The sequence below is a fragment of the Anolis sagrei genome, chromosome 11, assembly GCF_037176765.1.
Source record: "Anolis sagrei isolate rAnoSag1 chromosome 11, rAnoSag1.mat, whole genome shotgun sequence".
NCBI classification, from domain to species: domain Eukaryota; kingdom Metazoa; phylum Chordata; class Lepidosauria; order Squamata; family Dactyloidae; genus Anolis; species Anolis sagrei.
In genome coordinates this window covers 18,065,028-18,077,839 of record NC_090031.1, presented here as the reverse complement: position 1 = coordinate 18,077,839, position 12,812 = coordinate 18,065,028, and the positions used below count along the sequence as shown (strand labels likewise).

The 12,812-nt window shown below is 44.2% G+C and overlaps 1 protein-coding gene across 1 annotated transcript in view; it reads left to right on the top strand.

Moving 5' to 3' along the window:
* Positions 1–10: 10 nt before the first annotated feature.
* Positions 11–12,812, top strand: part of SETX (senataxin) — a 56,963-nt gene continuing 44,161 nt past the window's right edge. Inside the window, exons 1-6 of the mRNA XM_060757140.2 lie at positions 11–203; positions 2,685–2,856; positions 3,422–3,629; positions 8,036–8,145; positions 8,234–8,453; positions 11,265–11,384. Coding sequence (XP_060613123.2) covers positions 2,686–2,856; positions 3,422–3,629; positions 8,036–8,145; positions 8,234–8,453; positions 11,265–11,384 — 829 coding nt within the window. The 5' untranslated portion in view covers positions 11–203; position 2,685. The remainder of the gene's footprint in view (positions 204–2,684; positions 2,857–3,421; positions 3,630–8,035; positions 8,146–8,233; positions 8,454–11,264; positions 11,385–12,812) is intronic.

Below are 12,812 nucleotides of genomic sequence, written 5' to 3'. Positions count from 1 at the left end.
GGAGAGGCGGAGAGGCAAGGCGGACTGCGCAGGCGCGGCGGGGTCGCCAGAGTCGGAAGTGCCGGTTTCTTCGCGAGCGGAGAGGGTGCCCTGAGGGAAGGAGGAGGAGGAGGAGTAGAGGCCCGAGCGGAAATTCATGGCTGGAGGAGGGAGGCCGAAGACCCCGGGAGGAGGAGAAGGAGAAGGCGGCGGAGGAGAAGGAGGTGAGCGGGGCCTCACGGCGAGGAAGGAAGGCCGCGGCCTAGGGACAGCCCTTCCGGAGGCATTAAAGGGCCTCCGACTCCAATGGGCCTCCCTTTTAAAGGCGCAGGCTGTTCTCGCCCAAAGGCCAGGAAGGGAAAGGCAGAAGGGATCCTCAGGAGCATAATTATATCATCTATTCTCTGCCTCAGAGTCTGGTGGAAGCTCCTTCCTTGGAGACTTTTCAACAGAGGCTGGGCGGCCATCTGTCAGGGAGACTTTGATTGTGCTTTCCCTGCAGGGCAGAATGGGGTTGGACTAGCTGGCCCACGTGGTCTCTTCCAACTCCATTAATCTATGATTCTAATTATCTTTTTGGCTTTCAACTCCCAGAAATCCCAACAGCTGGTAAAGTGGCTGGGGTTTCTGAGAGTTGTAGGCCTAAAACAACTGGGGACCTCAAGTTGAAAACCACTGATCTAAGGCCTCTAGAGCAGTGGGTTGTTGTAGGTTTTTTCAGGCCATGGTCTAGAGGCATTCTCTCCTGACGTTTCACCTGCATCTGTGGCAAGCATCCTCAGAGGTAGTGAGGTCTGTTGGAACTAGGAAAAAGGTTTCCTATTATTAGAATAGATATTATTAATATATTATATATAAATTGTGGCAAGTTCTTGGTGGGATGGGCATCCCAAGCCACCTTGTGTCTCTCCTGAGGAATCTGTACAAGGACCAAGTAGCAACAGTCAGAACTGACCACGGAACAACAGACTGGTTCAAGATTGGGAAAGGCGTACAGCAAGGCTGCATACTCTCACCCAACCTTATTAACTTGCATGCAGAACACATCATGGGATGTGCAGGGCTTGATGCATGCAAGGCTGGGGTTAAGATTGCTGGAAGAAACATTAACAACCTCAGATATGCAGATGACACCACTCTGATGGCCGAAAGCGAGGAGGAGCTGAGGAGCCTTCTAATCAAGGTGAAAGAAGAAAGCGCAAAAGCTGGGTTGCAGCTAAACATAAAAAAAACCAAGATTATGGCAACAAGAATGATTGACAACTGGGAAATAGAGGGAGAAAATGTGGAGGCCGTGACAGACTTTGTATTTCTAGGTGCAAAGATGACTGCAGATGCAGACTGAGGCCAGGAAATCAGAAGACGCTTCCTTCTTGGGAGGAGAGCAATGTCCAGTCTCGATAAAATAGTAAAGAGTAGAGACATCACACTGGCAACAAAGATCCGCCTAGTCAAAGCCATGGTATTCCCTGTAGTCACCTACGGATGTGAGAGCTGGACCTTAGGGAAGGCTGAGCGAAGGAAGATCGATGCTTTTGAGCTGTGGTGCTGGAGGAAAGTGCTGAGAGTGCCTTGGACTGCGAGAAGATCCAACCAGTCCATCCTCCAGGAAATAAAGCCCGGCTGCTCACTGGAGGGAAGGATACTAGAGACAAAGTTGAAGTACTTTGGCCACATCATGAGGAGACAGCAAAGCCTGGAGAAGACAATGATGCTGGGGAAAGTGGAAGGCAAAAGGAAGAGGGGCCGACCAAGGGCAAGATGGATGGATGGCATCCTTGAAGTGACTGGACTGACCTTTAAGGAGCTGGGGGTGGTGACGGCCAACAGGGAGCTCTGGCGTGGGCTGGTCCATGAGGTCACGAAGAGTTGGAGACGAATGAACAACAACAATATATTTCCATATTATAATATAAGATTCTTTTCACTTCCTGTGGTCTCAGCCCGTAGTTCTTAACTTTAAGTCGCTGCAGGTCGGGTGTCTGTAACTTGGGAACAGCCTGTATACATATATATATATATATATATATAACAGTAATGCATATAATATGATACTAATGATATATAATAACATATCTAATATAATTATAATGTTACTAAGATGTAATATAATGATATACATTATAATATATATTATATTATTATATAATATATATATTGTATAATGTTATATCTATATATATATATACACACACACACACATATATTTTATAATGTTATATATATATAACTGTGGCACAGTGGGTTAAAGCGCTGAACTGCTGAGCTTGTTGACCAACCTAGCAGTTCGAAAACATGCAAATGTGAGTAGATCAATAGGTACCGCTCCAGCGGGAAGGTAATGGCGCTCCATGCAGTCATGCCAATGGCCACATGGCCTTGGAGGTGTCTATGGACAACGCCGGCTCTTCGGCTTAGAAATGGAGATGAGCACCAACCTCCAGAGTCAGACACGACTGGACTTAATGTCAGGGGACAACCTTTGCCTTATAATAATATAATTAATAATACAAATACTATTTATATTTAAGATAAGATTCCTCTTACTTCTTGTGGTCTCAATCCCATTGTTGTTAACTGCAAGTCATTGCAAGTTGGATGTCTGTAACTCAGGGATGGCCAGTTGTGGGGATTTCCCTTTGACTTAGCATTTGTTGAGTCCTGTGGTGTTGCGTTTCTTCTTCCTTGTGTTTCTCTCCCTGCAGAATGAGTACCTGCTGCTGGTGCACCCCGGGGGGCGCTAGGGCCGTGCAGCTCCTACGGAGCTATGCCTCGTCCTCCTCGGACTTTGCAGCTGCCAACGATGACCTCTGCTATTGCCTGGAGTGCGTGGACGAGTATCACAAGGCCCGGGAAGAGCTCCCTGACTTGCATGAGGTTGGTAGCACCTTGCTTGTGAAGCTGCTTTGCAAATGTATATCAAGCCTGTACAACTTGTTGGTCGCAAGGGGCTGAAATTACGCTATTTACTTGAATCCAGTGCTCACCTTTTGGGGCTATATTAGCTTCCCAAAATGAGGGTGCGCATTGCGTTTGTGTGATATGGTAATCTCAGTGTTGAGCCAAAGCCAAAGGGGAGGCTGCTTCAGGAGCTGCACCTCGAGCCCCTCTTTGAGGTCCCCACCTCTCATGTAATGGCTATGGGATACTGGGATTTGTAGTTTGGTGCCTCCTTTGACAGAGAAGCTCAAGACCTGGCCAAACTTCAGCCTGCATGACTCCATAGCATTGAGCCAAGGCAGTTAAAGTTCATTCATTCTCCATCATAGATGCAGCCTTTCTAAGGCTTGGGCTCAGAGTCTTAGCAGGCCACACCACAGCTTTTTGAGGGCTGTATCCAGCCCATGGGCCGCATTTAGTGGAGGCCTACTATACATCCTAGGGTGGCTGTGGACTGCTTGCCTTTTGTTCTATCCTTCAGCTGAGCTGCTTTCCTCTGCAGGCCTTGTGGGAGCTGGAGACGGGCCGGCTGGTTGCCCACTTCGAGGCATCTCTGAAGGATGAGGGGAGCGACGATGACCTCTTCCTGGTGGAGGAGGACCGGGAGACCCCCTTGTGCGGCTACTCTGTGGCCGGATTCGAGAAGCACCTCCGGGTGCCGCTGCTGGAGATACTCAAGTATCCCTACCTTCTCCTCCATGAGCGTGTCAGTGAGTATTGGTGCCCAGGATCTCTCTCTAGGATAGTGGTCCTCATACTTCCTGATGCCCACGACCCCTTAATACAGTTCCTGATGTGGTGACCCCCAACCATAACATTATTTCCATTGTATTGTCGAAGGCTTTCATGGCTGGAATCACTGGGTTGTTGTAGGTTTTTTCGGGCTATATGGCCATGTTCTAGAGGCATTCTCTCCTGACGTTTCGCCTGCATCTATGGCAAGCAGCCTCAGAGGTAGTGACACAGGCAGCTTTGGAAGTTCTAGAGACTAAATTTGACAGTTGGAGTAGCCCTGCCCACTCTCCCCGATAGTATAAATAATATGCTGTGTCCAGGTTGGTTCATCAGGTGCTCTGCTGTGGCTGACTTCTCCGGTTGGATTAATCGGCTGTGCCTTTCATGTTCCTGCATGCTTATGGAGGCTTTGTTGGATGTACACGAAGATGGAACAGCCCTCTCTAAACTACTGTATCTACTTGAGTATAAGCCTAGTTTTTCAGCCCTTTTTTTAGGCTGAAAAAGTCCCTCGGCTTATACTTGAGTCAAGATTATTTATTATTGAATTCTGTTGTTGTTGTTGTTACATTTATTTATTTATCATGTCAGGAGCAACCAGACATTTGTATTACATTTTTAACAAAAACAAACAAACAGGCAAAACACAAAGTTTGGAAGCATGGTAGTTTGTCCTTTGACCAGTATCTGGCCACTTGGAGTGCCTCTGGTGTTGCCACAAGAAGGTCCTCCCTTGTGCATGTGGCAGGGCTCAGGTTCCATTGCAGCAGGTGGTCTGCAGTTTGCTCTTCTCCACACTCTCATGTCGTGGATTCCACTTTGTAGCCCCATTTCTGAAGGTTGGCTCTGCATCTCGTGGTGCCAGAGCACAGTCTGTTCAGCGCCTTCCAAGTCGCCCAGTTTCCTGTGTTCCCAGAGGGGAGACTCTCATTTGGTATCAGCTATTGATTGAGGTTCTGGGTTTGAGCCTGCCACTTTTGGACTCTCGCTGTGCTGGGCTGTTCCAGCGAGTGTCTCTGTAGATCTTAGAAAACTATTTCTTGATTTAAGTCATTGATGTGCTGGCTGGTACCCAAACAAGAGATGAGCTGGAGATGTCTATGCCTTGGTCCTTTCACTATTGGCTGCTACTTCCCAGCGGATGTCAGGTGATGCAATACCGGCTAGACAGTGTAGTTTCTCCAGTAGTGTAGGGCGCAGACACCCCATGATAATGCGGCATGTCTCATTAAAAGCCACATCCACTGTTTTAGCGTGGTGAGATGTGTTCTACACTGGGCATGCATACTCAGCAGCAGGGTAGCATAGCGCAAGGGCAGATTTCTTCACTGTGTCTGGTTGTGATCCCCAGGTTGTGCCAGTCAGCTTTCGTATGATATTGTTTCTAGCACCCACTTTTTGCTTGGTGTTCAGGCAGTGCTTCTTGTAGGTAAGAGCATGGTCCAGAGTGACTCCCAGGAATTTGGGTGCGCTGCAATGCTCCAGTGGGATTCCTTCCCAGATAATCCTCAGAGCTCGGGATGCTTGTCTGTTCTTGAGGTGGAAAGCAGATGTCTGTGTTTTAGATGGATTAGGGATCAGTTGGTTTTCCCTGTAATAGGCCATAAGGGCACCTAGAGCTTCGGAGAGCTTCTGTTCTACCATCTCAAAGCTCCCTGCGTAGATGAAACTGTCTGTCCCTTCTGGCAGTGGCTGGTCATTTGTGTAAATGTTGAACATGCAAACACGCTCCCCTGAGGCAGGCCGTTCTTCTGTTTCCGCCATCTGCTTCTCTGGCCCTGGAACTCAACAAAAAAGCTCCTGTTTTGTAGCAGGTTTCCTATGAGACGGGTGAAATGGTAGTCCTTTGTGATATTATACATTTTTCACAGGAGGAGGCAGTGGTTTACAGTTACATTTATCATTTTACTCTTGTTATTATTACATTTATTATTTCACTCTCTTTATTATTATTGGAAGGCTACATAAGCACATTTACATTAAGGAAGGTTAGAATAATGGTTTAATCAGAGTTGGGCAGTCTTATCTTAAATTACAGTTTTATGTAAATATTCAAAAACATTTAACCTTCTGATGCCTCAATTAATGTAATTGTATTGCTATCTATTTATATTTTAAAATTGACCAGTAACTGCTTCATTTCCCATTCCTAGACTTATACTCGAGTCAATCAATTTTCCCAGTTTTTTGTGGTAAAATTAGGTGCCTCAGCTTATATTCGGGTCGGCTTATACTCGAGTATATATGGTAATTCCTTTTGCATGGTCCATTGATAACACTATGAAACAAAATTTGAAAAATGTTCTGTTCCTATTTCAAAAGTGCTCCTATTTAATTATGTGGTCCTTGCTTTGAAAGTTGGTGTCTTATTTCAGAAACTTTAGTTGTTTTGGTGGTACAAACTAGGTTGAATTGGTTGAGACTATTATCAGATATTTATTGGAAAATGGTTGCAAAATCTGCTAAAGCTGGATGTCCCTCCCGCAGAAACAAAGTTTTGGCCGTTTAATGCACTTTTTCCAGAATTGGGGAAATTTAGATCTATCATTGCTAGGCAGGATCTCTGCGGTAAAGATGAACATCCTTCCACAATTGACATATCTTTTTCAAAATTTGCCTATAATCAGAACCAATAAACTATTCGAGATATGGAAAAAAGACCTCTTGCAATACATCTGGAGGGGAAGGAAACCTAGAATCAAATTCAGCAATCTGATCGATCTGAAAAAAAGGGGCGGGCTTGGCCTGCCAGACTTCAAGTTGTACTATGAGTCATGCTGCCTGATGTGGATAAAGGATTGGATTCTCTTGGACAAAGTCAAAATACTGGCACTTGAGGGATTCGACCTAAGAACAGGGTGGCATTCCTATCTCTGGTATTCGAAAATTAAAATTGAGAAGGATTTCAAGAATAACTTTATAAGAGCAGCCCTAATAAAAACCTGGACGAAATATAAGGACAGATTGTATTCAAAAACCCCGCTGTGGCTTTCGCCCCTCGAGGCCCAGCAGAGAAGATTAATGGGAGGAACAATTTGGCCTAACTATGGAGAAATCCTGAAGAAAAAAGACTGTACTTATACCCTGAAATCACAGGAGGAAATCACTTCAGAATTCAATAACATATCTTGGTTCCAATACATACAGTTGAAAGAATACTTCAAAAAAGACAAAGAAATAGGGTTCTGTGACAAAGACAGATTCTGGGAATCTGTAATTAAGCGGGACAGGAAAAACATCACAAACATCTACCTAATCCTTCTAGAATGGGCGACGGAGAAAGAAGTCATAAAGGAATGCATGATAAAGTGGGCAGCTAACATCGGGAGACCCATCTGCTATAACGAGTGGGAACAACTCTGGAATAGAAAGATGAAGTACATCTATGCCATGGAACTCAAAGAAAACTACTACAAAATGATTCACAGATGGCACATGACGCCACACAAATTAAGTTTAATGTATAAGGAAACATCGAATAAATGTTGGAAGTGTGAATCGCAGGTGGGGACGTACTACCACCTCTGGTGGACGTGTCCCACTGCCCAGAATTACTGGAAGGAAATTAGGGAATGCTCCCAGAAAATACTTAAAACCAGAATCAAGATGAAGCCGGAATACTTCCTTTTGGGAATTACAGACAATGACATCGAACTCGACTCAAACCAAGAAGTTCTCTTCACATACTTTGCAACAGCTGCTAGAATTGTCTACGCTAGGAAATGGAAACAAAAGGAATCCAGTCCAGTGGAGGACTGGCTATTAAAAATTTGGGACTTAAGAAGCATGGACAAGCTAACTTACTATCTAAAAGACTATACAGGCACCCCTGTAAGAAGAACAAATTGGAAGCAATTTGAAGAATATTTGAAAAAACACTGAGAAAAGAAAGAACAAAGGCATTAAAGACAAGCACAACTACAAAGACATGTGAATAAATATTAGAAGAAAAAATAGGAAAGGCTAAGAGGAAGAGCCGTGGGGATAACCAAAGAGTGACTGTTAAGAAGAAGATGAAAAATAAGAACGTCGGAAGGAAGATTGGGAAGTCTACCACCCCCCCCCTTCCATTCCCCTCCCCTTGCTCCATATCACTCCACCCTGTCCGTTGCACTCCCCTTCCCTCCCCCCCTCCTTCCCCCCCTCCCCCCCATTATATTTGTAAAACCTCAATAAAGAATTTATAAAAAAATGCACTTTTTCCATCAATGTTTTGCTTGATTTATTTATCCTATCAGGAGCAAACAAAAAAGTTGTGTTGTATTTAAAATCAAAACAAACAAACAAAAATTATGACAGAACCAATTAGGATATGACATGTATAATCCCGGGACAAAAATCACAGTGTGACAGTTTGGAGTGTTTTCTCCTTGAACGGCAGGCGAACTCTGCGTCGAGGCCCTTTGCAAAATGGAGCAGATCAACTTCTCCTATCAGGTGGTGGGCAAGCACCCCGGGATCTACCTGCTCATGGTGCACCCCAATGAAATGGTGAGTGAGGCCCAGGTGCTGTTCACAATGAGGAAGCCCAGGCAGGCTTCCTGCCCTAGGCTTCGCAAGCCCCATTTTGTGCCCACAGGTCCGTCGCTGGGCCATCCTGACGGCCAGGAGCCTGGGGAAGGTGGACCGGGATGACTACTACGACATCCAGGAGGTGTTGACCTGCCTCTTCAAGGTCATCGAGCTGGGCCTCTTTGAGGACCCCAACCTCTACCACTCCGTCCTTATCGAGAAGGGCCGGCTCATCCTCCTGCCCCCCCACCTCTACGACACCTCCAACTACAAGAACTATTGGCTGGGTGAGTGGAGCAGGCCCAACAGAGCCTGCCTCTTCCTTCCCTTCCTTCCTCTCCTTCCTTCCTTCCTTCCTTCCTTCCTTCCTTCCTTCCTTCCTTCCTTCCTGTCTTTCTTTCTCTCCTCTCCTCTCCTCTCCTCTCTCCCTCTCCTTCCTTCCTTCCTCCAGCCCGTCCTCCCTCCTTCATTTCCTCTCCATGCTTTCTTCCTCTTCTTCCCTCCCCCTTCTCTCCTCTTCTCTTCCTTCCTCTCCTGTCTTCCTCCCTCCCCTCTTCATCTCCTCTCTTCCTCTATTTCCTTCTTCCTTCCTGTCTTCCTTCCTTCCTTTCCTCTCCTTTATCCTCCCTTTTTTCCTTCCTCTCCTTCCTCCTTCCTTCCTGTCATTCTTTCATTTTCTTTCCTCTCCTCTCCTTCCTTCCTTCCTTCCTTCCTCTCATTTCTCCTTCCTTCTTTGGATTATTAGGAATTGTCGTATTAGGATTTGCACTTAATTGGTTTATTAGGAATTATTAGGAATTGTCTTATTAGGAATTTCACTGAATTGTCTTATTAGGAATTTCACTGAATTGGATTATTAGGAATGTCACTGAATTGGTTTATTTGGAATTGTACTGAATTGGTTTATTTGGAATTGCACTGAATTGTCTTATTAGGAATTGCACTGAATTGGATTATTAGGAGTTGTTTTATTAGGAACTGCACTGAATGGCTTTATTTGGAATTTCACTGAATTGAATTATTAGGAATTGTCTTATTAGGAATTTAACTGAATTGTTTTATTTGGAATTGCACTGAATTGTTTTATTAGGAATTTCACTGAATTGGATTATTAGGAATGTCACTGAATTGGTTTATTTGGAATTGTACTGAATTGGTTTATTAGGAATTGCACTGAATTGGTTTATTTGGAATTGCAGTGAACTGGATTATTAGGAATTGTTTTATTAGGAATTGCACTGAATTGCTTTATTTGAAGTTTCACTGAATTGAATTATTAGGAATTGTCTTATTAGGAATTTAACTGAATTGGATTATTAGGAATTGCACTGAATTGGATTACTAGGAATTGTTTTATCAGGAAATGCACTGAATTGAATTATTAGGAATTGCACTGAATTGGATTATTAGGAATCACATTGAATTGGTTTATTTGGAATTGCACTGAATTGGATTATTAGGAATTGCACTGAATGGCTTTATTTGGAATTTCACTGAATTGAATTATTAGGAATTGTTTTATTAGGAATTTCACTGAATTGGTTTATTTGGAATTGCACTGAATTGTTTTATTAGGAATTGTTTTATTAGGAATTTCACTGAATTGGATTATTTGGAATTGCACTGAATTGTCTTATTAGGAATTGCACTGAATTGGATTATTAGGAGTTGTATTATTAGGAATTGCACTGAATGGCTTTATTTGGAATTGCACTGAATTGTTTTATTAGGAATTGTTTTATTAGGAATTTCACTGAATTGGATTATTTGGAATTGCACTGAATTGTCTTATTAGGAATTGCACTGAATTGGATTATTAGGAGTTGTATTATTAGGAATTGCACTGAATGGCTTTATTTGGAATTGCACTGAATTGGATTATTAGGAGTTGTCTTATTAGGAATTTCACTGAATTGGATTATTTGGAATTGCACTGAATTGTCTTATTAGAATTGCACTGAACTGGATTACTAGGAATTGTTTTATCAGGAAATGAACTGAATTTATTTATTTATTTATTTGACTTGTATACCGCCACTCCCAATTTGGCTCAGAGCGGTTTACAACAGTAGATTAAAACAATACAAAAGTAGATTAAAACAATACAACCAACTTTAAAATACAATAAAAACGAGAACAGACATAGTTGGGGACTTCAAGCAAATTTTGGTCCTCGGACCGAAGTAATCTCTGGGATTGGTAGGGGGATAAGCGGGCCCTCAGGTACGCCGGCCCCAGACCATATAAGGCCTTAAAGGTTAGTACCAGCACCTTGAAATTGATCCAGTACTCAATTGGAAACCAGTGCAGCTGTTAGAGAATTGGGGTGATATGACACCTCGCCAGCACCCCGTCGAGAAGACGAGCCGCCACATTTTGCACCAGCTTCAGTTTCCGGATCACTCACAAAGGAAGGCCATTGTAGAGGGCTTTACAGTAGTCAAGCCTCGAGATGACCGTCGCCTGGATCACCATAGCCAGGTCGTTCCTAGATAGGAAGGGAGCCAGTCGCCAGTCCAATTCAGTGCAATTCAGGAATTGCACTGAATTGGATTATTAGGAATTGTTTTATCAGGAATTGCACTGAATTAAATTACTAGGAATTGTACTGAATTTGATTATTAGGAATTATTAGGGATTGTTTTATTAGAAATTGCACTGAATTGGTGTCAGGATGTGGCCTTCGAGTTAAGTCAACAAAGCCGGAGCCTCCTTTCCTCGAAGACTCCTTCCTGACATCAAAGTGAAATATAGTTTGATAAGGGGGGCATCTGGCAGAAGGGAATGCTTTGTTCCTGGGAGACTAGAATGTAGTCACAACTTGAGATAAGGGGGGAGGAAGGAGGGGGAAACAGGAGGGATGTATTGCTAGCCGTTGGCGGGAAGACTTTTAGATCTTTCTTCCTACTCATCCTGTTCAGACTGAAAAATAAACCTGTGTTCAAGAAGTTACTCTTGTGAGCGTGGTTTTGTTCTGAGATCTGGCGGGAGCTGACAATTGGATTATTAGGAATTATCTTATTAGGAATTACACTGAATTGACTACTTATTAGGAGTCGCACTGAATGGGTTTATGATTTGCCTGTTTCTCCTCGCAGGCATTTGCATGTTGCTGACGGTCCTGGAAGAGCAAGCGATGGACTCCTTGCTTTTGGGGCCTGACAAGCAGAACGATTTCATGCAGAGCATCATGAACGTCATGGAGAAGGAGACCAATGGTAACGAAGGGACAGAAACCCCATTCAAAAATAGGCTGAGATCATCCCCGGATGTATGATTTGGTAGAAAGGAGGGTCATGGGAGAAGCAGCCCGTGCCCTAGAACCCCAGACTACATTGTGTAACACAATTCGATCCCTCCTGACAGATGGACACCCAGCCATAGGGAGATGGTCACAATTAGGATACGAAAGGACAGATGGATACATAGATATGATTGAGAGAGAAGGAGAGAGATGATAGGATCCTAGAGTTGAGAGGGAGCTCCAAAGGCTATCCAGTCCTACCCCCTTCCTGCCCTAAAGGGAGACACAATCAAAGCCCTCCAAACAGATGACCATCCAGCCATAGGTAGATTGGTATAGATATGATTAAGTGAGAAAGATGATAGGATCCTAGAGTTGGAAGGGTTCCCCAAGGGCCACCCAATCCAATCCATTCCTGCCATAAAGAGGGACTCAATCAAAGCCTTCTCGACAGATAGCCATTCAGTCTCTACTTAAATATTTTGAAAGATGGAGACTCCATCACTTCCATATTGGAAAATTATAGAATGCTAGAGTTGGAAGGGTTCCCCAGAGACCATCTAATCCAACCCCCTTTTGCCATAAAGGGAGACACAAAGCTCTCCTGCCAGATGGCCATCCAGCCGCAGGTTCATGGGGAAATAGGGCTGTAGAATCATAGATTCCTACAGTAGGAAAGGACCACCAAAGGGCATCCAGCCATAGACAGATTGCCATGGATATGCTAGATATGATTGAGAGATAGGATTCTAGAATTCGAAGGGACACCAGAGGGCCTTCCAGTCCAACCCCTTCCGGGCATCAAGGAAAAGCACCCTCAAAGCCTTCCTGGCGGATGGCCATCCAGCCTCAGAGACATTAGTGGCTTCATGGAGAAATAGAGCTAGAGAAGCCAACGCTCCTCCATATCTCCTATGTTTATATCTATGGCTATCATAGTATCCTAGGGTTGGAAGGGACCCCAAAGGCCATCCAGTCCAACTCCTTTCTGCCATAAGGAGGACAACGTCAGATCCCTTCTGATTGATAGCCATCCAGCTTCTCCAGAGAAGGAGATGTTGGGCGAGTGGGCTTCTTAACACAACACCCTCCCCATAAATGTACAGCCTAGTAACTTAGCAGCAGCAGCATGACCCAGCACCAGTAGCCCGGAGTGATAAAAAGAACAGAAACGCAGAGACCAATGTTATCTCTTTCATAGGAGGTTTTTCTTTGTAGTAAAATAATATGGTTGTACTATTTACAAGAACAAGCTTTCCGTAACACAAAGTTCAACCTTCGTGCATGAGGCCTTCTCATACTGAGGCCTACTAACACTGAGGGCTCTTTCAGACTGAGGCGAACTAACACTGAGACCTAACTCACACTGAGGCCTTTCTCCCACTGAGGCCTTCTCACACAG